The 25,099-nt window shown below is 34.2% G+C and overlaps 2 protein-coding genes and 1 long non-coding RNA gene across 5 annotated transcripts; 1 reads left to right on the top strand and 2 right to left on the bottom strand.

Annotated features, from left to right (window-relative positions):
• Window positions 1–3,164: 3,164 nt before the first annotated feature.
• On the bottom strand, window positions 3,165–5,951 carry LOC110777980 (uncharacterized). Its single transcript, XR_002530636.2, has 3 exons — window positions 5,884–5,951; window positions 5,656–5,732; window positions 3,165–3,395 (listed from the first exon to the last, which is right to left on the bottom strand). It is a non-coding gene; the product is annotated as an uncharacterized lncRNA (long non-coding RNA).
• Window positions 5,952–10,607: 4,656 nt separating this feature from the next.
• Window positions 10,608–18,378, top strand: LOC110778130 (uncharacterized). 3 transcript variants are annotated; one of them, XM_021982694.2, is made up of 7 exons: window positions 10,687–11,186; window positions 12,559–12,888; window positions 14,263–14,418; window positions 15,452–15,789; window positions 16,438–16,951; window positions 17,086–17,118; window positions 17,538–18,378. In XM_021982694.2, exons 1-7 carry the CDS (start codon window positions 11,006–11,008, stop codon window positions 18,041–18,043), a joined length of 2,058 nt encoding a protein of 685 aa, XP_021838386.1. In that variant the 5' UTR covers window positions 10,687–11,005; the 3' UTR covers window positions 18,044–18,378. The 3 variants fall into 3 exon arrangements, with proteins under 3 accessions (XP_021838389.1, XP_021838386.1, XP_021838382.1); XM_021982690.2 differs by having other exon boundaries at window positions 10,689–11,186; window positions 14,260–14,418; XM_021982697.2 differs by lacking the exon at window positions 17,086–17,118 and having other exon boundaries at window positions 10,608–11,186; window positions 14,260–14,418.
• A 3,025-nt stretch (window positions 18,379–21,403) lies between these two features.
• Window positions 21,404–24,832, bottom strand: LOC110778143 (protein LURP-one-related 17). The gene is made up of 2 exons (XM_021982707.2): window positions 24,434–24,832; window positions 21,404–22,066 (listed from the first exon to the last, which is right to left on the bottom strand). The coding sequence occupies exons 1-2, from the start codon at window positions 24,722–24,724 to the stop codon at window positions 21,683–21,685; spliced, it is 675 nt and encodes a 224-aa protein (XP_021838399.1). The 5' UTR covers window positions 24,725–24,832; the 3' UTR covers window positions 21,404–21,682.
• Window positions 24,833–25,099: the final 267 nt, after the last annotated feature.

The raw sequence follows: 25,099 nt of genomic DNA on the forward strand, positions 1-25,099 counted from the left end.
CCGTTGTAGATTGGCTGGCTTTGTTGTTGATGGCAACCTATTGAGCTTTTGGGTTGTACGCCCAATTGGGAGTCAATTGGGTACCCTAACAACATGCCCCAGACCCATTTCATTTAAGGATAAATGGGTGGGTATTCTCTTGACGGTTTTGAAGTCCAAAAGTCCCGTCAATTTCGAAAATTGGGATTTTTGAATCCATGCATTTTTTACAAGTGTCGACTGCCTTTTCAGTTTCTTTGATCGTACGATGAAGAATTATGTGGAAGTTGAGCGATTTTTTTGGGAAAATTCCTTATAAATACGCGACCTAACTCCTCTTTTCAACCTTTATTCACACCGCTTTCTCAAATTTTAATGAATTTCGGCGCTTTTTGCTCTTGATTTCTTCAGATCTCCGCTCACCTACTGGGAATTTTCTTCGGAACTTAACATCATTCACTTTGTCGGCAAATTCTGCCTCGGACGAAGGTAACCTTTTGTGGTTTCTTGTCTTTTATGTACTCTTCTTTTCTTCCCTACCTTTTGAACCCTAGATTTCGAGTTTTGGACCATGGCCGACGGGAGGTGGAAGAAGAAGTTCACTGCAGTTTCCTCTTCTAGTGAGAGGGATGAGGAAGAGGCTCCTTTGGTTAGGCAGAGGGGGGTTTCTCAGGACCTCGGGACTCCGGGGAGTGTTGATGTTACGGGAAGGTCTGAAGACGAGGCTCGTGTGGAATCGGGTCGACGAACCGGTGTCATTGGTCGTTTTCCCATCCAGTCCTTCTTTCCTCGTCGCTTCAAGGAGGTAGAACCTAACGGGCGGCTTGCTCCCATTTTTTATGACGTTTCTGGGAGTGTTGGTCCGGCGGGCCGAGCAGTCGGTGACACTTGGCTAGTAGAAGTGGGGAGAGGCTTTTATCATCGGTTGGTCGAAGATTTATCAAACCTCATTGTGTTAATTTTCGGTTATCAATGACATGAGGACGGAGAGACCCATCTCAGAGATGTGGTTTCCAAACACATATCCGAGGACTAGGTGGTAATTTCACCATTATTTTGAAACTTTGAGTACCATATTTGAGAAATGAACACCATTTTAAAACATCTGAGTACCATTTTTGAACCTATGAGTACCATATTTGAACTTATTTTGGTGATATATATCTGAGGTTGGAATATAGTTCATCTTTTTCACAACGCTTTTTAATATATTAGTATAGATGTCCACACTTTTGGATATTGCTAAATATGATTTAATAACATTACAACAGTTTGGCAATAGTAAACATATGTGTTAACAAAAAGCCTTGCATGCATAAGGTGTATAATAAACTAATTGTACTTGGGGTAGCTTTTACCTAGTTTTCGTAACTTTATAATATTTTGATTCACTTTTATGTTATGAAAAAAAATGATGGATAACATTTAAAGGGTTAAATGTAAAATTTATCCATTATTAATGAATTTGAATGAATAATTTTATTAAAATTAAATTTTTTTATTACTCCCTCTGTTCTCGAATATTAGTCCCTTTTGAAATATTGGCACTATTTACAATTAAAGAGAATTTTCTAATTTCTTTCTAATACGTATTTCAAAACATATTCATAATCTTATTTTGTTCGTCTTAATGTGCAGTTTAACAATATCAAATTTTTATATTTTTTTAACATACGTATTTGGAGATATTTACGTTAGAATATTGAGTTGAAACGAGTTGAAAAGTCAAAACAAGACTAATATTTAAAAACGGAAAGAGTACTAAAAATTACAACTTTTACCTTATATCGGGGTAACTTTTATACATTATTAGTTAACTTTTACTTCAATATACAATGTTTATTATACACAAACTTAAAATAAGAATTTGATGAAATCCATCTTAAACAACAATAGATTATTTACACTAATATAAACCTGGTCCACGCTAACTTAGCGTGGACCAGGGCAACGGAGTAATTTGTATGGGCAACATGTGTAACTGTCACGTTACAGTCATTTTTTGATTTTAAATAGTAACTATATGCGTATTATAGTAACTATGTGTTTTAAAGAGTTACTATGTGTTTTGTAGAGTTTCAATGCGATTTGTGTCTAACCCACTTTATATACGTTTTAAACTTTTTTATTTTTCAAAATTTCAGATCTACATTCTGTTCATTTCTCTTTCATTTCTCTCTCTTCATTTTCTCTCTATGCTTTTCAAAATTTAGCCCAAATTTCTAGGTTTTGTTCGATTTTATTCGTAATTATCTTATAATTCTTATAATTGGATCTATTAGATGAGGAAAAATTGGGGGAAGTAGTAGACGGAGAAGGAGGTTCGTCGTTGCCAAAATCGAATCGAAAAATTTGCGCTCGTCTACAAATCTTCGCAAGAAATTTTATAGATCACATCTCGGTTTGTTGTTTTTTAAAGAATTTTAAGTCTATTTTTATTTAAAATTGAAAATATTTGTTGTTTTGGAGAAATTAATGTTTGTGTCTTGCCAAAATATTGTTTCACTTCGCGAATTCGATCAGTGAATTCATGATTTTAAATAGTAACTATATGAGTAATACAGTAACTATATGGTTTAAAGAGGTACTATGTAATTTTAATGGTTACTATATGTGTACAATAGTTACTATATTATTTTAATGCACTAGAGGAAAAAACCTCAAGTGCGGGCTCATTTTAAGGGGTTTAGTGCGGGCTTTTACATGTGCAGCACATGGCCTGCCCGCACTTGGCATTTCTCAAGTGCTGCCAATATATGAGCCCGCACAAAACTATTTTTGTGCTGCCAATTTAGAAAATGTGCCCGCACTTGACAACTTTGTGCTGCCAATTTTCGAATATGTGCCCGCACTTGACAAAGTTTGTGCTGCCAATTTTCGAATACGTGCCCGCACTTGACAAACTTTGTGCTGCCAATTTTTTAAATGTGCCTGCACTTGACAACTTTTGTGCTGCCAATTTTTAAAATGAGCCCGCACTTGACAAACTTTGTGCTGACAATTTTGTAAATGAGCCCGCACTTGACAACTTTTGTGCTGCCAATTTTGGGAATGAGCCCGCACTTGTGATATATATACGAGCCTATAAACGAGCCGTATTTGTTATATATCCTATTTTCCTGCCACATATTTTATATAATTGGACCACGCCACTAGTTAACCTCCATACATCATATAAAAAAGTACCCAATTATATAGATAATTAAATTGTACAGTTGAAAACTCGATTACATAACAGTCATAAAAAACTAGCATCCATAACCTAAAATTCATTACAAGGAAATATCAAAAACAATACTAAAATTCACTACAAGAAAATATCAAAGACAATCACTAGAAATGAAGTTTGCCAACTTTTCTCGAACTTCATTTATCTCTTCAATCGTGAAAGGCTCCTCCCTCGAATTTTTGAGTACCTTACGAAGATCGACAATAAAAAAAAAAATATGTATACTTTAGTTAGTTATATTATAAATATTGTATCGTAAAATAAAGTAAGACTTAATTTGCTCATACCAATGAAATAAAGAATAAAATTGTCGTTTTCGATCCAAACTCTTAACTAATGAACCTATATAGATATTCTAAACCTTTTACATGTTTAACATATTGTTTTTATGTTTATAAGTCTCATTATTACCTAATTTGGTCAAGTTATGCACAATTAAGGGTCGTTTAATCGTTATATGTAATAATTTTACTAACATTGTCGTTTTTGCTCCTAACTTTTAACTAATGAACCTAAAAAGGTATTCCAAACCATATAATTGTTTAACATACTTGGTTTTATGTTTCTAAGTTTCATTCTTCCCTAGTTTGGTCAAGTAATGCATATTTAAGAGTCGTTTGATCGTTATATGTCATATTTTGACTAAAATTGTCGTTTTCGCTCATAACTCTTAACTAATGAACCTAAAAAGGTATTTGAACTTTGAAGCCATATACATGGTTAACATACTTGTTTTTATGTTTCTAAGTCTCATTCTTACCTATTTTGGTCAAGTTATGCACATTTAAGGGTCTTTTGATCCTTATATGTCATATTTTAACTAAAATTGTCATTTTCGCTCCTAATTCTTAACTAATGGACCTAAAAAGGTATTTTAAACCATATACATGTTTAACATGCTTGGTTTTATGTTTCTAAGTCTCATTCTTACCTATTTTGGTCAAATAATGCACATTTAAGGGTCGTTTGATCCTTATATGTCATATTTTGACTAAAATTGTCGTTTTTGCTCCTAATTCTTAACTAATGGACCTAAAAAGGTATTTGAAACCATATACATGTTTAACATACTTGTTTTATGTTTCTAAGTCTCATTCATACCTATTTTGGTCAAGTTATGCACATTTAAGGGTCGTTTGATTGTTATATGTCATATTTTGACTAAAATTGTAGTTTTCGCTCCTAACTCTTAACTAATGAATCTAAAAAGGTATTTCAAACCATATACATGTTTAACATACTTGATTTTATGTTTCTAAGTCTGATTCTTACCTATTTTGGTCAAGTAATGCACATTTAAGGGTCGTTTGATCCTTATATGTCATATTTTGACTAAAATTGTCGTTTTCGCTCCTAATTCTTAACTAATGAACCTAAAAAATACCATATACATGTTTAACATACTTGTTTTATGTTTCTAAGTCTTATTCCTACCTATTTTGGTCAAGTTATGCACATTTAAGGGTCGTTTGATTGTTATATGTCATATTTTGACTAAAATTGTAGTTTTCGCTCCTAACTCTTAACTAATGAATCTAAAAAGGTATTTGAAACCATATACATTTTTAACATACTTGTTTTTATGTTTCTAAGTCTGATTCTTACCTATTTTGGTCAAGTTATGCACATTTAAGGGTCGTTTGATCCTTATATGTCATATTTTGACTAAAATTGTCGTTTTCGCTCCTAATTCTTAACTAATGAACCTAAAAAAGTATTTGAAACCATATACATGTTTAACATACTTTTTTTTATGTTTATAAGTACCATTATTACCTATTTTGGTCAAGTTATGCACATTTAAGGGTCGTTTGATCGTTATATGTCATATTTTGACTAAAATTGTCGTTTTCGCTCCTAACTCTTAACTAATGAACCTAAAAAGGTATTCCAAACCATATAAATGTTTAAGATATATGGTTTTAAGTTTCTAAGTCTAACTCTTACATAGTTTGGTCAAGTTATGCACATTTAAGCGTCCTTTGATCGTTATATGTCATATTTTGACTAAAATTGTCGTTTTCTTTCCTAACTCTTAACTAATGAACCTAAAAAAGGTATTTGAAACCATATACATGTTTAACCTACTTGGTTTTATGTTTCTAAGTCTCATTCTTACTTATTTTGGTCAAGTTATATACATGTAAGGGTCGTTTAATCGTTATATGTCATATTTTGACTAAAATTGTCGTTTTTGCTCCTAGCTCTTAACTAATGAATTTAAATAGATATTCTAAACCTTTTACATGTTTAATATACTTAGTTTTATGTTTATAATTCTCATTATTACCTAATTTGGTCAAGTTATGCACATTTAAGGGTCGTTTGATTGTTATATGTCATTATTTTGACTAAAATTGTCGTTTTCGCTCTTAACTCTTAACGAATGAATCTAAATAGATATTCTAAACCTTTTACCTAAATATATATAGATAAATTCCATATACCTCATACATCTCTTGTAACTTATTCACGATGTCCCCATCTTCATATTTACCAAATAGCGAAGATGTCATGCAAACACCTATAGAACCCGTGAGAAAAAAGAGTAAGATGTTACCAACCAAAAGCAAAGTACATTAAAAAACAGAAGTGTCAAGTTGGAACTTTTTCAATTTATTGAACATGCATGCTTTGCGCTTTACGAAATATGATAACTGGTTGGAAACATCTACCTTGCATAGAAAGAAAACGAAGTTCTTGATTTGTTGATACAGCAATCTCGACAAGGCGATCATCCACTGCAACACAATTATCTTCAGTAAAGCACGTACTTTTCAACCGTTCTAGAGGAACAACTGTTGTCTGTGACCTGCAATTAAATAAAATAAAAGTGAGTTGCCTATTGATACGAAATTCACAGAATGCAGAGACATTCACCAATTACTTTATTCACAGTCAATTCACTGAGCATGCTGTTGGAAGTCAGATTGTATCTTACTTGTTTCCACGTTTGTAGCAAATATTTTGCAGTACTTACATCTTGTTTCCTCAACTGAATTTAAAGCAGCTATTCTCCTTGAAGTGGACGTTGATTCAAAGTAGCTATTCTCCAGCTATTCTCTATTATTTGTTTGTTTCGAATAATCAAGTTGATTGCTGGAGTGTTGGACGTCGAGTAGCTACTAGCTCTATTGTCTTTTTTAATATGATAACTTGACTGTTCAAGGGATTTCACACCTTGTATCAGTTAGGGTAAAGGATCAAAAGTACATACATTTAACGAAATGGATCGTGTCTTCATTAATCTCCCTGAAATGCTTTAATCACAGTATCATCCCTGTCCATAAGAGCTTCCATTAGCATGGCCCCTACCATTTGGTCCTAAAAATCAATTAAATAAAAAAAAAAAAGTTCATGAATATCTCCACCAGAGGCCAAAACAAAATCTATAGAGTTCTTAATGAAGTATATGCAATTGAAATATGAAAATTCTTGTACAAAGACTAGAATTATTCGAACACAGGCAATTTATAAGTTATGCTTTCATTAGAACAGCCTGCTTATGATTCGAAGAAACCTAATTGCATATTTTCCTAAGAAAAGAAACCTAATTGCATATTTTCATCAACCATAAGAGTTATAACAACCAATACCTCTTCGGAGAGAAAAAATGAAGGCAAGAAGAAATTCCTACCAAGAAATACATGCGCTATAGAGGTTAAGAAGTGAAGGGGGTGCCAAAAAGGAGTAGGCAACATCATTAAATCACTAGCAGTAGACATGGAGCATGGAAGAAAATTAATATTAGTTTCTCTTTAACACTTTCACTTTCCTTATGCCATCCTACAATAATCTGCAGTTGTTACAGTGTTTTTTATAGACTATTATAACCTAAGAATCATATTTTTGTACGGTGCCAGGAATACGAATAAATCAATATATTGAACCATCATATAAATCATTGAGGAAAAAACAACCTTGTTACCTGTTGAGATTCTTTTATAACAGAAGTGAATAAGGTTTTTAGAAGATCATGCACATAAGAAACAATCACAAACTTTAGATGACATGTAGTTAAGAACAAGACAACCTGATCGAACACAAGCTGCTCTGATCTCTGCATCCTCTAGGGACTGTATAAATACAGTAATAAAAGGATAGAGGAGAAATTTTACCTCTTTCCTGCAGAAAAGAGGGAAACTAAACTGAATGAAGATAACAATTATATAGATGAACAGGCATTGAATGTGAAACAAATAAGACAAGCTTTTTCGACACATTCCAACATAGAAGACTTCCTACATCCATTAAATCACCGAAATGCAACATAACAGACTTAATCAAACAAGCTCAACCACTATGCTAAATTTCATAATTCATAATATTTAAATATGATTTAGATAAAATTCATGTACAACTAACAAAATCCATTCAAATCCAAACCATCAACAAATTCCAAATCAAACAATCCGAACCCTGCATACATCACCAGTGAACACAATCACAATTCAAACAATAAAAAAACCTAAAAAAAATCAAAAACTAAGAGAAATTAACAATAATTACACTAGAATCGAACTTTTTCAATGCAAACAACATAACAGAAATATGAATCGCCAAAAATATAAAAAAATCGAAGAACAAACCTGAATTAGTTCGATTTGGAAGAAGGTAGAGCTCGACGGCGGTGGGGGAAAGAGGAGCGACGCGGAAGGAGGAGGAGAGGAAGAGCAACGACGACGTGTTAGAGAAGGAGAGCGACGTAGAAGGAGGATGAGAGGTTATGCGTTGCAGAGGAAGAGTAGGAGCGACGTGTTAGAGAAGATCCAGAGAAATAAGAAGCAGAGAAGGGGAAAGAGAGGAGCGAGGAAATGAAAATGGAAATGAAAAAAAAAATCGTGAAATTTTGTGCGGCTCGTTTTAATGAGCCCGCACTTGAAGTTAAGTGCTGCCAATTTTCTAAAATGAGCCCGCACTTGTGAAAATGTTTTTTTTTTTGTGTGTGTGCTATCAAGTGCTGCCAATTTAATAAATGAGCCGCACTTGAAAGGAAACACATGTCGATTTTTCCTCTAGTGATGGTTACTATATGTGTACAATAGTTATTAGTTTGTTGAGTGATTTGAAATATTTGTTGTTTTATTGAAATTAGGGTTAGTGTTTCACATAGTTAGTATATAAATGATATAGTTACCTTTAATTTATGTTGCGAAATAGTGTTTTTAATAGTCACTGGAATGTACGTTATGTTTATGTTAGTAGTAGTTTTTAGAGTAACTATATTTTTTTAAAAAGTTACTCTAACTTTAAAACAATAACTATTTGTTTAAAATAGTTACTATATTTTTTAGAAAGTTATTAATATAAGTTTAAAACAGTAACTATGTGTTTAAGATAGTTATTATGTTATGAACAGTTTATAGTGACTTTTTGATAAATAATAGTTACTATACGATTACATTATGTACTATGTTATTTAGAGTATGTTTTTGTTCACTTCTTAGATAGTGGTTATATGATTATAATGGTTAATATATATGTACAATAGTTACTATATTATAATAATAGTCCCTATGTTTTATATAGTTACTATATGTTTTATATAGTAACTATATTTTTGAAATAGGTACTATGTTTATTTTATCATGATTTGTTACTAGCTATATGTTTATTTTCTTCAATAGTTACTATATTATTTATATAGTTACTATATGTTTGAAATATGTATTATGTTTATTTTATCATGATTAGTTACCCTATGTTTATTTTCTTCAATAGTATTTGTATGTTTTATATAGTTACTATAGGTTTGAAATAGTTACTATTTTAATTTATTATGTTCTGTGCATGTTTTTGATGTTATTCTATATTTTTAGTGATAGAGTTACTACATTATTATCACACCAACTATGTCTGCAACTATGTGACTACATGACCATGAATAATATTTATAGGTATTATATCTTGTATAATAGTAACTATATGTTTGATATAGTTATTATGTATATTATAATGTTCTTTTTATGTTCTTTGTTGTCCTCTATGTTATTATTAATAAGAGTTACTATGTTATGATCACATTAACTATATGATCATAACAATAACTATATATGCAACTCTGCTAATATATCACTATCACTAATATTAAAATATACTATATCATGTATAATAGTAACTATATATTTTTAATACTTACTATGTTATCATTTTGTTCTTTTTATGTTTTTTTTTGTCTCTATGTTATTAGTAATAAGAGTGACTACATTATTATGACAGTAACTATATGACTATAACAATAACTATATCTGCAATTCTACATGCGAATATCTTACCACCATTAATTCTAAGAGTTACTGTATGATGCATAATAGAAACTATATGTTTTATATAGTTACTATGTCATTTTTTCACGCTTAAATGTTAAATTATTAACTTAGTTTATATATTAGTAATTCAGAAATACAAAGATGATTCATCTAGAATTGAAGTCGTGCGAAGAATAACTTCTGCAAGAAAAACAAAAGCAGGAGAAGAAGAAGAAGAAGAAGAAGAAGAAGAAGATTTTGACAACAATGAAAACCAAGGACGTGGTAGAGAAAAGAGAGGACGCGGACGTTGAAGGAGAGGACGTGTTGGTGTAAAGAAGGGACGTGGACGTGGCGATTAGTACTTCTTAGTTCAAAAACATTTGAGTTTAATGTGTCTTATTGAATAGATGTAAATAATTATAATGCCGTAGCTAAAAACAACTAATCATGTAGTTAATGTTTTCTTAATTATTGTTCAAGAGTTATAATTACTCTTACTTTTGATATTTTTACTCTTTTTTTTTTATTTCAGTAATTATATGAAATAATAGTAACTATAATCGAAAAAGTTACTATATGGCCTCTAAAGCATCTATATTATATTGTTTATTTTAAAATATACTTCGTAGTAATTGTTCTACAGTTAAAATTACTTTTCTATATGATTTAGTTACTCTTTAGATAGAATAGTTATTCTTATCGAAATTGCTATATTATTATTTTTCCATAGTTACTATTATAAAGATATAGTTACTTTACGGAAGATATAGTTACTCTTTGGATAAAATAGTTATTTTTATCGAAATGACTATATTTTTTTTCATAGTTACTATCATGAACATATAGTTAATTTACAAAAATACCCTAGTCGACGCTAATTATAGCGTGGATCGGGTCCATACAAGTGGGATTGACAATAGATAATCCTACAAGGATCATCAAAAATACTAAAATACGCCCGGAGAAGGGCATTTTTGTAAATTAATGGACAATCTATCCACTCATATGACTAACTCAGCCAAACACGAGTCACATCCTAATTGGCGGATGCCAAACCCTACTAAACACCTTTTAGACCAGCGAATTTCCATAAAAATCCCTACTCCCTCAATTTAATGCCGTCTTTATCCCCATCAACCTCCCACGTAAGCAAGGAGAGAAGCGTCATTTCCTCGTAAACCTCACCGGAAAATTCCCCTTCGATAATCCAAACTCACGCCCATTTCTCCCTTTTCCCGAAAACTATAAATACTTCACTTTCTACCCCCCTCCCTTTCTTGCCCTAGACGCCTCCATTTTCGCCTCTCCTCCGCCGCAACCCCTCTCTCTCTCCTCCCCGCTTCCCGCCTTTCTCTCCGTTATCTCTCCGTTATCTCTCCCCAAATTGTTTCCCGACGCTTCCTTTTCTCTCACATAGGGTTTGTTTCACTCGGCGATTCGTTGATTTCGCCGATCCAAGCTGTTCGAGGTCTGCAATTAGGGTTTTTAATTTATTTTATTGATAGTGGTTTGTTTTAGTGGAGGAGTTGGTGATGACGTGGCGGTGATGGAAGCTGTGGAACTGGCGATCCCGGTGGATGTTGCGGCGCCGAAATTGATGGGTTCAGACGTTTTCGTTGGAGCTAGGGTTTGCTCTTCTACTGATGGAGAAGCTCGTGATTCCGAGACCATTTCGCCTTTTCTTGGTTCGAAAATTGATGAATGCACCTCTTTACTTGGCCACAGAGGTGAGTTTTTTTTGATTTCAGAGCTGTTTTTCATTTGTATTTTTATCGATTTATTGCGTATTCCAGTTCAATATTGATTCCTTTTAACTTACTTTACCAATTTGGTATTTGAACTTTTTGTGTTGATAAGTTTCTTTATCGGACTGCAAATAATCCTCTTATTTTGATTCTTCATGGTTCTGGATCAAGAATATAGAAATGTCTAATAGTTACCATTTTGATCCATGGGTTTACAGACTATGGGATATTTAGCAACAAGAGAGGGAAAACGTGTCGTTAATATTTAATTAGTCGTGAATTTGGTAGAACCGTGTGACATAATCCGAATATTTGATTACTTCCGGATTGGAAGTTCAGTGTATTATTATGTGCCATGATACTTTTCTGTCATAACGTGAGTATTTGTGTATGTTTCAGATCCACTGAACATGATTGTTGTGAGCACTGATGCTTTTCTTCTTCCCATAGTGGAGTCATTCTAAGCTATGAGCTTTGTTTATCAGTTTGATAGTGTGATTTTCCCCTCTGTTTTGTGACTGTCTATAGCTCTTTAATTTCTTTATCTAATGGAAAGTAAATGATTTCATGCTCAAACTATGGTATTTGAACTTTAAATCTCTTTCTTATCCGAGGGCATGATTTCATGATGTGGGCTCTTTTTCTTCACATTTTCTTTGCGCTCCTTTTTCTGCTGAATTCCTGAAGAAACCAATAATGACATTTTGTACTCTGATAGTCTGATGTTCTGTGACTTCTTTCTGTTATGACTTATGAGTTCAAGTGTACATTGTTTGTTGACGGATTTGTTCAGTGCTCTAATAATCAATTAGCTATATATAATGGGTCTAGGAAGTTGGAAGAATCTCAATTCTCAAGTGACGTACTATTACACGGCTCAGAAGTTTACTTAATTTATCAATTTTGGCCATGTGTAAGTTTTTAGGGATTTTAGTTTGTATAAGGGCCTACTCGGATAGTACCCTACTACCCTTTAAAGACAGAAAGGGCATGTTAAACAGCTAAATCTTTCAATAAAAATGCATGTAATAATTTTAATCAACTTTTTTTGTGTTCAATGTTTGTCTCTTATCTGAAGTTCAATAGGGAATTATGTCAATTTCATCGAAAGGACTGAAACCTTTCTCTTTTAACCGAACACAGAATGTTTTACTTTTTAGTTTGGGGATTTTCTTTCCCATCTGTAGACCCCACCAAATGTACCACACCAACTGTAATATAATGTTGTCATTTTTCTTAAATTGTTGGGTTTAGATTTTTTTATGAAATTACTAATTGGATTTTAATTCCTAATTGAAGTTCTAACTTGCTGATTAAGCTTCGAATCCTCTAATGCTATCCAAATTCTGAGCAGGTACTACCACTGCTTCTGGTCCACCTCCCTGGTTGAAGAAAACAGATGCAGCTTTATGTAGGAATAATTTTCTTCCCTCTAGATCAGCAACAGAAGATGCATCCCTGGGGGTGGTTGACGGGATTACAAGTGGTTCTACCATGTCGATGTCAGAGTATGAAGGAAAACAGATTCAACGGAAGGTGGGGAAGTTTCCAAGAAATGGAAGTGGCTTATTAAAAAAAACCCGAATGTTGCAATCGGACAATTTTTTATCTCATGGTGAAGCTGATGAAGCAAAGACGGAGTCAGATAAACTTGGCTTGCATCTAATGAAATGTTCAAATGCAGGTAAAGTGTTTAACCATGGGTTGGTGTGATCAACCTTATTGGTTGCTGACATTGCTACCCAACATGGGTAATAAAGTTTTGCTTACTTCTGATAGTACTTAAATATTTATACTAGTAAACGATGTTTGTAAATATGCTTGTCCAAGTTTAAGGATAGTACTTTTGTGTTATGTACTAATCTTTCTTTCCTTCCATTTTGACCCTTCCTTACTTGCTAGTGGTCTAGATAACACTACGACCTGATGTGAAAATTAATGGCTTGCACCTCGCATCATGCTTAGTTCATTTTGCTTTTTGGTAAATTATGCTGATATAACTTTCCGAGGCTTGTACATGGTAGGAGAGAGCACAAAAGTTGAAATGGGGTAGTTTGATCCTTGAGGGATCTTACTTCAATAAGAAATGTATAAGTCTACCACCTGTTTTCTCTTCAAGTTCACTAGTATTGCTGAATTGTAGCATTTGTATGGGAAGAAATTTGCGGGGCTTGATTAAGCATCTTTGTTCGTTTGTAAAGTACAGCCATTTCCTTTTTGGCACTTGGTAAGAGATTGATGACTGATATTAAATAGAGATTTTGGTGGAGTTGAACTTGTATAATTAGTTACAGCGTAGATGGGTTATAAGTTTACAACTAACAAGTTGGATATGGATACTGGATAGGTTCTGGAACCATTTGATGTCCCTACATATTGTGCTTGTATCTTTGACCCAAGATTCCTGAATGTGATGATGATTGGGAGTGCAATCACTTAAACACATGACTGAGATAAAATGTATTTTTCCACTTAAGAACTTTTAAAATCAAATTTGTATCAGTTTCCTTCGCTTAGTCATAATACTCAGTCTTCACTTGGTACTTAGAATTGATAGTACACCTTGCATCATGCTTAATTCACTTAGTTATAGTACTTCGTTGACATGTTAAGTAAATACTGATAGATTTTGAGCTTGAATTTCATTTGAGGTGACACAGCATTTTAATTGGTTCCATTTTCTTTCAATGAGCATTATATGTAGCTTCTTCAAATATGTTTTGAAGTTCAGGGTAGTGTCGTCCGAGATAAAGAACAGGAAGTTCTTCAATGCCAGACTTTTGGTCGCTTGCCATAGTTACTTAACATCTATACCCCCCATAAAAGTCATTACTAGTTTGTTACCAAGTCAGTAGATAAATCAGTAAACAACAACAGATGATTTGTCTACGACTATGTATGCATGAAGAAATGGCTAGCATGAATCCCGTTTCTGAGTTTTACCTAATTTATGCTTAGTATATGAGATTTATCTTTTTTCTATAAGCATTTTTTTTTGTCTCAGTGGTTAGTTTTCTTGTAGATTGACTGACAGAAGTTCTTATTTTATTTACAGTAGACAAGTCTCAGACAGTTAAACAAAAGACCAATATAAATGGCAGACGTGGTGATAGAAGGAATTCAAAAGCTCCACTGAAGGCAAAATTTGACCCATTTTCACTGAAAGTTGGTTTAACAAACTTCAGTCCTGCAAGTGGAGCAAACAATCTTTTTGGTATGAAACTGGTAACTTAATTGTGAGATTGCTTTAAATATTTTGAGGTTTAGATCTTCCACAACCCCCAGCTATGAATTCTTTCCCGATGGTGGCAAACTGGCAATTTTTATTTTTTTTAATTCTTTGTGGTTCTCTTCTGTGCCTCTCCCCCTCCTTAATGGTAGTATCTCTGCACGACTTTGAAATACTTTGACTTTTCCACTATTTATATACTTTGTACTAACTTTGACTTGATGTTTTTACTAATACATAAAAAGCTACTCCCTCCGTTCTTAAATGTTAGTCCTAGTTTGACTTCTCTAAACTTTCAAATCTGTATTTTAACGTAAATATCTCCAAATACGTATGTTAAGGTATTATAAAAATTTGATATTGTGATAATGTACATCGAAACGAATAAAACAAGATCTCACATGAATATGTTTGAAATATACGAAGTAAATTTAAAAGAATTTAGAAAGTTCTCTTCAATTGTGAATAATATGAAGATTCCAAATAGGACTGTCATTAAAAAACGAAAGGAGTATTATTTAAAATGTTGTTGGATTAGTCAAAGTGTTTATTTTTAATTTTCATAGTGTCAATTTTATCTTTTAGATTTTTTTTTACTAATATACAATTAAAGTATTCATGGCCAAAGTGTGCACTGACAATTGTGGACTAGTGGCATAGAATATTTTAATAAATGACTCATAATAATTGTATTGTTTCTTGGTTTTTGATATTCTCTTTGAACAGGTTAATCTGCAGGATGTAAAAATGTTTCCTCTCATAAAAAAAACCAAACAAAAAAAAACCAAGCTCCCTGAAGCGAGTCTTTGTTTTTACATCTAGGATTTCCTAGCTGCTCCTACTTCAAAATGGATGATATCAACCTTCAATCAGTGTTTACATCAATTTTTTTGGGTTTAATACTAGTTATCGGTGAAGTAGAGTTTCTATACTTGGGGAGTTATTTCAATTCTGGTGTTGCTTTAAATGTGCGCGTGTTAGCATTTAACCTGGGTGCTCCTTCGATGTTTGTTTGCAGGAATATATGGTCTCAAGCCAGATACTCATGATGTCTCAAAACTTATGGATGATATTTCTTTGGATGAGCTCCTTGATGGAACCTATAAATGTCCTAACCTTGGCAAAGAAAAGGGAAAGAAAGCAGCTAGTTTGACTGAGAATATACTTGATTCGGTTAAAAAAGCTTTTTCTGTCATCCGGCTTCCAGGGATGCAACAGGCCAAACAACCTGAAGAGGTGGATATCCAGGTCAACAAGAAAATCCCTTTGTCATCATCACCTTCTAACACAAGTGTAGTAAATGGTACCGATGTTGATGAAAGTAGTGTTACTGCAGGCTTATCCAAATGTGGAGAGGTAAGTAGTTACTGAAAGCTACATTTAATGCAGAGGAAGGGGTCTTATTCCAGTTTCATTATTTGTCTTTATCAATACATATCTACATTATGTTTACACGAACCATCATTTTAAGGGGGTAAAGGGCCGCAATCAATGGATGGGAGTGAATATAGATTCAAGGAAAGATTTTCGTTTTAGTAAGTTGGGAAAAAAGAAGTTCAGTAATCCATCTCAAAAAGCTAATCTTAAATAGGATGGATAGGTTTCATTGAGTTCCTTACCTTTCTTACTCAGGAATGATTCCCATATTAACTCTTGAGCCGAGAGGCTGTCAACCGATTACAATACTTTAGCTTTCGGTTAAAGGAATCTGCTAGTTTCTTCCCAGTTGGGGTTTCCGAATAAAAAAGAGCATCGTTAGTTTTCGGTTAAAGGAATCCGCTAGTTCCTTCCCATCTGCTTTCTAATTCCTATATATTTATATATTTCATTTAATGCTATACCATTACCTCTCTCCTTTTTTCCTTTTAAGGTGGGGGGTCATTTTCCTTACTCCCTTACCTCAATCGAAATAGACGACGCCCAAACATTAGGCTTAGTTGTACATGTCAGTGATCACCTTTGTTGTCCTTATGAACTGATTACCATGTACATCTTTTTCATCAGGATTTGGAGTCCTCTGTAAAGGCTGAATCTCCTGCTGACAAGAAGGATAGTCCTCTGTATCAACCTAGAGATATTTTAGAAAGGTTGGCACTTCCTCCACCCAAGGAATTGGACTCTTTGTTGCAGGATGCAATGAAGCCAGTATCCTCAAAGCTCAATGATTCGCGTAATGGCAAGCCGTTATCTCATCGAGCTAGCTTGCCACCTTTTCCCTGGTCCCATAATTTTAATGGGCACCATAAATCTAATAATGATTCTGTAAGAATATCAAGCAGAAGCACTTGCCAAGGCAGATGGGTAAGGATAAGGAGCACTGACAGTTTTATTGGAGGGGGCGATGAAAATTTTGTGGACTTGGACTCGCTCACTTATGATAATAAGCTTGTTCCAGCAGGACAATTAATATACCAACTTCCTGAAATTGGAAGCAGTTCATCTACATTTGTCAACCAGCAACGCTTTCAGCAGAATTCTTCTTCAGCTGCATGTCAAACAGCATGCCAGCCACCCTCTGGTAAGAACCTAGCTTTCTTAAAGCTTTTGGAAGGTTGCAATTGCCTTTTGGTTTCATTCATTTCTCCTCTTTTTCTTTAAAGTCTACATTGTATTTGTAGTTTTTAGGATTGATGTGTGTTAAATTGTTTGCAGAATCTAGAAGCACTGTGCACTACAAAATGAGTGGTATGTGGCTGTTAGTTGAAAAAGCAAATTTTACAACTCTGAAACATAATCTCTGTAAGAGTACCCAGTTTAAAGATATCACACTCCTATATTGGCACTTAGACCCCTTTCTCTAGGGTTTAGAAGGAACACCCTCAAAGAAAAGTTGCGAGCTTAACCCAATAGATTTGATTCATACGGTTTATGGTGTGCGTCATCCCTCACCCGTCACATGTCATTGCTTTAAAGTTGAGGATATTCAGACCATAATCAAATTTGATATCAAGTTTTTGAGAAATCAGTTATATACACGTCTTGTTCTACTTCTACTTGTTTAGTATCTTCCTACAATAAAATTATTCCTTCACTGTGAAAAACTGAAAATTACTTCCTTAAGGCAGTTAATTCTCTTCTCATTTTTGATTGGTTCTTGGTGACAGCTCTGCATTCTCCCAGAGTATTGGCTGCTGCTCAGACACTTTGTGACATTGCTAGCGATAGCTCTAATCGGATCTCAAATGGAATGCTGAAATGGTCGAAACAACCATCACAAAAATCCATGAAAGCTCGCAAGTCAAGATCGAGTGAAAAACCCGAGGAGTTCTTGACACCCAAGTCGGAGACATTACTTGATCATGCAGTGAGGAGCATAGAGTATGGATCAACTTCGAAAAAGCCGAAAATCTCCATGGTTGAGCGGAGAGAAGAATTTAGTCACATTCATACAGTTATAGGACTGAGCTCTGTATCTGCTCCAAGATCAAACAGATCATCCCCAAGCAGATTGTCGAGGGATTCGGTTGCAGAAGCTAGAAATAGCTTTGTGAAACCACAATTTATGGCTCCCCCTCCTCCTCCTCCTCCAAGGGTTTTGGATAGGAATAACCACAATCCACAGAAGTTGAGAAAAGTTTCTCCAATGGATTGGAACAGGACAAGAAGCTAGCAGCTTTCATGGAGAAGAGAAGTTGCGGATGTGTAATACGAAGAGCTGTTGTGAAGTTGTCAGTGGCACTGACATATGAAACTTAGTTGAACATGTTAGTTTGTATATATTGGTGTTGATGTGTAGCTCAGGATTGGTGGGGTTCTCCTTGAAGTGAGGCCCAAAATTCCCAGTGTTGTAACAGTATAAGTTAACAGATTTTAGATGTAACTTCCTCAGGGGATATTCTTTGCCTTGTACAGAGCCATTCCATGAGGCAATTGAAATTTCAATTCCCTCTTCCCTGGCTGTTGCAATTGTACTATTTCTTACTAATCGTAATCTCTAATAAGCTACCTATCACTGTTCAGGTGCTATATTCAATTACTCATGTCTGGTCTTTATATAATGCCAATTTCTTCTTAATCTGTCTAATAAGCAACTTTTGTGCAGAATTTGCAAGCATTATTTATCACTTGTCAGGTGCTATTTACTGATGTCTGATCTTTCTGTAATCAGGCTTTTCAAGCTACACTGTAAATTCTTGTGTGAGATGGTCTCGCAAAAGTTATCGTGTGATCGAGGTGACTTTTATACTCGAAACCTGTCGCATTATTATGAAAGCTGTAAGCCTTTCCTTCTCTTACGATGGGTTCCTTTGCTTGCAGAGATGGAAATGGAACACTTTTTCTTAAAGGAGTACGGAGTATGAAGTAGACCAAGATGCAATCCCCTGCCGACTGGTAGTCAGTCCTTAACTTCCCATTAAATGGATTCAGGTGTGCTTTCTACCGAACGATTTGTCATTCAAAATACAGATATTTTGCATTTACTGTTGAGACAAATGGCAATTGGCCTTCCCCGAACTTACTTGAAAAACTTGTGTTGTCCTATACTGATTTTTGTAGAAGCTAATACAGCCGATACACTCATACACGTACACGTGCACGTGCACGGATTGACCATTTTCATCGCCTAATTAGGTTCATAGTAATTTGAATTTCTAATCAAAGTGGTTACCGTAGGAAATCAATCCGTGGTTGCTAATTTTTATTTATTTTTTATTAGGAAAGAAAACCTAGCGGATTACCTGAACCACCCTTTCGGATGATGTACAATGACGTCATCGAGATAGAATCATAGAAGACCTCATAAGGAAAGGAAGGAGTACAAAGAGATACACCCTAAACCTAAGGAATTAATTTAAATATTCAAGACTAATTCCTAATATATACATAGTCTATCAGTTACGTTAATAAAAAAAAATTATGTGATTATAAATGAGCCAAACCAGGCATTAGTAAGTTTCATCGCCTATGATTATTGATACATACTTGGTATATGTTGTATGTTGTTATTGCAATTCATCTCCTATGATTATCGATTCATATATGTTGTATGATGTTATTGAAACTAAAAGTAAAATTGATTGTCATATATGCCCGAATCCAACTGTGTTTTGTTCAACCAATAATTGAGTTATCATCAATCACAAATTCTTGTTTATAATGGGTATACAATAAATATTGTACACCGGAGTAAAAGTTGACTCAAAATGCTTAAAAGTTACATTTATATATGTAAAAGTTATCTATTTTTTAATGATAATTTTTTTCATTTGAATAAATATTATTTCTTCAAAATCACTAATAATGTATAAATTAATCATTTAACCCTTTAAAATGTTTATCTATCAACTTTTTTATTTTATAATATAAAAGTTATCTTGGTGTACAATAAATTTATTTTACACCTTGTGCGCGCAAGACCTTTTTGATCATCAATTTGTAGGATTGTGTCGTAAGTGTTCCTTTAAAACTCCAACTTGATACAGAGTAATATTTTCTCATGAATTTATAACGTAATTTATTTATCTATTAGGTTAGTTTCCTATTATACTTAGAACTCTCATGAATAGATATAAATAATGATGATAGTGAATACGGAGTAGAATTCTCTGACGATAAGACTTCTCCGATCTAGGGATATATCCGAGTTCCACAAATCTACGAGTAACGACTAACAACTAACAACATATACTATCTCAGTTTTCCATCAATCACAGGAACTTTACATATTTTGCAATAAATAATACTACTAGGTAGAGATGGAGCTCTTTGAGAAAATATCTTTGGATTTAGTTATGTGTTTGGGTATTATGGGTTGTGTTATCGGGTTCCTAATTCTATGTGTTCCTCCAACTGAGAATTACCTCAATGACAGCATCAAGAATGATCTGGAGGCAGGAGCATTACTGTTAGATGAAACCGGGGAGAACGACGACGGCGGCGATCGTAAGATTATTAAAATCGCTACAAGTTGCTTGGTTTGTGCGATTTGTTTGGTTAGTTTTGACAATAACCATCTACAGGAAGAAGAAGAAGAAGAAGAAGAAGAAGAAGAAGAAGAAAGAGTTGTTAATCATCAGGAGGATGGTGGTAACAATTTTGTTAATATGGGGATTACGATTTTGAGACGATGTGGACATAAATTTCACAGGTATTGTATCAAAGTAATGTTACAAAACCAACACTATTGGTGTCCTCTTTGTCGCGGCACCATTCTTAAATGGGCGCCTGGCTACTCTCGTTATGAGCCCTTTTAGTCATTTTTGACTTCTTATTTTATTCCTTTCAATGTATGTTTTCTAATACTCCCTCCTTCAACAAGGTTTATCTTGGTTTTCAATTATTTTTTAATTTAATTGAAATTATTTGATTTTTTCTTTTTAGTATTCTAGGAGTATTTACGAGTCAAGCCCGAGCTCAAAAATTTTAAACCAAGGTTGGGCTTCTGCACGAGCTTGCAGCTCGTAAGTTCAACTTGAACTCGATGACAAAAATGAGCTTAACTTGAGGCTTGTAGGCTCATATGAAATCTAGACCAGAATAAATAATCAAAGGCCCAAAACAGCTCAACAGAAGTATAGCTTTGTGAGGCCCAATTGTAATCAAGATGATCCATATTTGAATTTTAGTTACATTGCTTGATTAACGAATGAATCCCAAATTCCTCCATGTATTAAGGTTTTATTCTCTTCATCTGATATGGTGTGATTTTTAAGTTTCTGGTTTAGTCTTATTTTTCTTAGTCTTATCTAGTCTAATTTGAATATTTTTTGCGCATATTTTTCACCTTTACTAATCCAGTCTAGTCTGATTTGAATAATTTTGCGAGTGTTTTTCACTTTTTTTGGGCCGGTCTGATTTTTTCTAACCGGGTATGATTATTCTAGTCTTATCTAATAAGAAATAAGAATAAGGTGAAGAAAACAAAGCCTTAGTCGGTGTAAAACTCTAACACAACTCATTTCCAATCGCTCTTAAAATTAACGTCTTCTGTTTACAAAAACGTAAGTAAAAAGTACTTGCTCACAAAAAATTGAAACTTAAAAGGTAGTTATTTTCATAAACTAGCTGAAAAAAGCAAATCACAAATTGTATACATTTGACGCCTGCTGAAGAAGATTCAGCTAACACAATTAAGGATGGGTTAGCAGGTTAATTAGAGGTAGATTACAATGGACTATTAATATATATTCCCACTTTATAAAAACAACAGGGGAATCAGCCCTCATCATGGAAACAAAAGCCAGAGGGGCACTCTAAAACCCAACAAATTAAACAAGAAACAAACTAGTTTTGGTATATATAGTTTGAGTTAATTAAACATCTGATCTAGCAGTAAAACTAGAGTCATTGCGAACCCAGAATCGAACCCTGGCCATACAACCAAGTGGAAAACCTCGAGACCAAACGAAGCACATCCATTAGCAGCTTCCTTCCTCTTAATCTCTGCTACAATCTTCTTCGAGGATTTATCGATTACTTTACATGATCTTTGTCCATATGACCCTTCAATCACATATGTAGGACTCTTACTTGATGTACCCAGGAAAACTTGTGCAAGTATATTAGAATTTGCTTGTAGTAAGCTAACATTCTTCTTCACACAGCAAATTGGCTGTTTTTTCTGGTATCTGTTGGTGTTTTGATCTCTTGAGTCACCTTTGTATACAAGCCAATCACCCACTAACCGCAGCGTCTGGTTATCAAACAAGAATAGGATCAGAATCATGAAATTATGATTATATATAATTAAAAAGGGTGTAGGAATTAATCAAAATATCTAATGACACGACATAACTTGAACTAGAACTCTTAGTTTATTACGGAGTATCAAACAAGTTTAGTTTAGATAATTTATCATTAGTATAATTTAGTGTAAAGATCAATATAAAAAGATATCACATCTAATATGTACGTTCAGATGAAGATGGATAAGTTTATTTTCGAATAAACATAGCTAAAAGATCCGGCACTAAGTTGCTAAGACTTTCATGTATAAGTAACTTGTCCCATCCAAAAGTTACGTGGAAATGTGGAATCACCCCTAGAGTTGTGAAAAGACTTTCAATTTATTTTTCTAAAATCATATACTCCGTACTAGTTGTAACATTGCGGACAACTTTTTATACCACGTCTAAATTAAGGCAACATATACATGGATTTATGGATTAAAAAATTAAGCACACTATGGGACAACGCTCAAACACAATAGTTCTGTATTGATAATTTGATACGGATATTATTATATACGGATTTTTCATGAAATACCCCCGAATTTTGGCGTAATTCACCAAATGCCCCTCGACTTTCAGAAATACATAAAATACCCCTGTTTTAATACTTATTACATGAAATACCCCTATTTCAAAACTAAATACACCAAATATACTTAATGACGTCATCAACCCCATAATCAACCCCTTAACGTGTAATTAAAGTACCTAATCCCTAATTAACACCCCTAATCAACCCACCCACTAACAACCCACCCATTAACCCACCAACCCACGTACCCATTTCTTTTTCTTTTCTCTCTCCCTTCCTTCTTCCATTAACTCACTGGTCTCTTCCCCTTCCTTCTTCCATTAACCCCTCAAAAATCAGCAACCTAGATTGCAGATTCCTCCCCACCACGCCCACCGTTTCATTTCTTCTATCTCCTCCTCCTGCCACCGTAACAACCACCACCACTGCTATTAAAATACCCCTCAAACATCAAGCAACCCAGATTCCTCCACCACCTTGCCACCGTTTTCATTTTTTCTCTGAATCTCTTCAATTTTCTCTTAATTCATTCCATATTTCTCTGAATTTATGTTTGAGCTGTAGTTATTTTTTCAATTCAAGCATTTTCAAGCATTTTTGCCGGACGATTTGGTAGTCTGTGGGATTACTTTTTGGCAGAAAATTAAATTCGGACGATTTGGTAGTTTGTGGGATTTCTTTTTGGCAGAAAATGCAGAGGATTGAAGAAAAATGGTCGGAATCGTTCAATCGAGTGATGATGTCGAAACTCCTTCACCTCTGCTATGAGTTCGACTCGGTGAACTCAACAGAGGTTCTGATTAGCGGCGAAATTACCGGCGGCGCCGTCGTTCCTTCAGTTAACGACGTCGACGGAGATTTCGGCTTCGCTCCGCTTCACACCGCTGCGGAAAACCACACTCTCCACTGCATTGAGTTGCTCCTCCGCAAAAGAGCACGAACGAACGTGAAAACAAAGTGCTGTTGCAGGTGTTATTGCAGGCACATCGGTTGGAAATGGTTGTGTTTGGAGGAGGTGACTTGGTCGTTTCTGGGCTGCGGGTTCGACGAAGACGAAGGGCAGAGTAGCAGCAAAGTAACTTCCATGGAGGGAAGGGAAGAGGAAGGGGGTGAGAGAAACGAAAAAGTAATTAGGGAAAAAAATGGGTTAATGGATGGGTTAATTGGGTTAATTAGTGTTGATGACGTCATAAGGGTATTTCGTGTAATAAGTATTGAAATAGGGGTATTTTATGTATTTCTGAAAGTCGAGGGGCATTTAGTGAATTACGCCAAAATTCGGGGGTATTTCATGAAAAATCCGTATTATATATACCGACTTTGTTTCTTTTGTTTGGGTACAATGATTTGGTACAAAGTCGGCAACAAAGATATACTTCCCATTTAGGCGTAACTTATAAGATATACTTGAACAGTCGTAAAAGCAGAGTGACCCCCCAACAAAATGTTTATTTTGGTGTGTTGCGTAATCCGAAGAGGCGTAGAAGTTAAAAGTAGGTGTATCATATATTCATATGCAGTTTTCTACTCATTTGATTAGTATTGTTCGTTTAGAAAATTTTAGGGCATTATTATAAAGGGTAAAAGAATATTAATTTTTAATTTCGACAAAACATGAAAAAATCAAACTAATTCATGTAAGCCCATGAATAGATGAATACCCTCAATGCATTTCATACTAAATATATCAAGACAACATAATTAATATCCATGTTAACATAAATTAAAGAACATATAGACATGAGGTGAACTACTTGTAACCATAAATTAAAATGAAACGGAGGGAGAGTATGTATACCTTATGACGGCAAATAGTTGAAATGGAAGTTCCAGAAGCATCCATTAGAACAATTTCAGCAGGTTTACCACGGTAATTATCAACACGATAAACCAAATTACCATTACAATCAATCACAGTAAAACCACTGCAACTCATCAAAAGAGACTTCCTCCAAACTGTTAAATACGTACATGCTGACGTCGTCACTCTCTCATCTCCTCCTTTGTAATAATATTCCTTGCAATTTTCTTCGCATCGTTTTTCATCTGTAACTCTTGTTGAGGATTTTGATTTCAGAAATAACACCATTTTTATTTTTATTTTTTTGGGAGGATTATTTTTGTAATTTGATTAGATTTTCTTTTGTTGGTGGATTATGTTTATAATTAGGTGAAGATCGATTTGAAATGAGAAGAAGAAACCAGATATTTATAGATGGAAGTGACTTTGAAGCACTAGTGAGGTGGGTGGGTGCCGACCATCCACGGAAGATTCCACGTGTATCCAGATGGATTTTTTAATAGGCGCGTTGCTATTTATATTGGTATGACTTCTTTTTTTTCTCTTTTTAAAAAATAATGATGATATTAATGATTTTAATGTCAAAATTTTATCCTTTCCCAAAGCAGATCGATATTCCAAATATTAATGCTAACGAATCGTAGAATGGATAGGGAAAATGAT

The sequence above is a fragment of the Spinacia oleracea genome, chromosome 6 (genome assembly GCF_020520425.1).
Source record: "Spinacia oleracea cultivar Varoflay chromosome 6, BTI_SOV_V1, whole genome shotgun sequence".
Classification (NCBI taxonomy): Eukaryota; Viridiplantae; Streptophyta; class Magnoliopsida; order Caryophyllales; family Amaranthaceae; genus Spinacia; species Spinacia oleracea.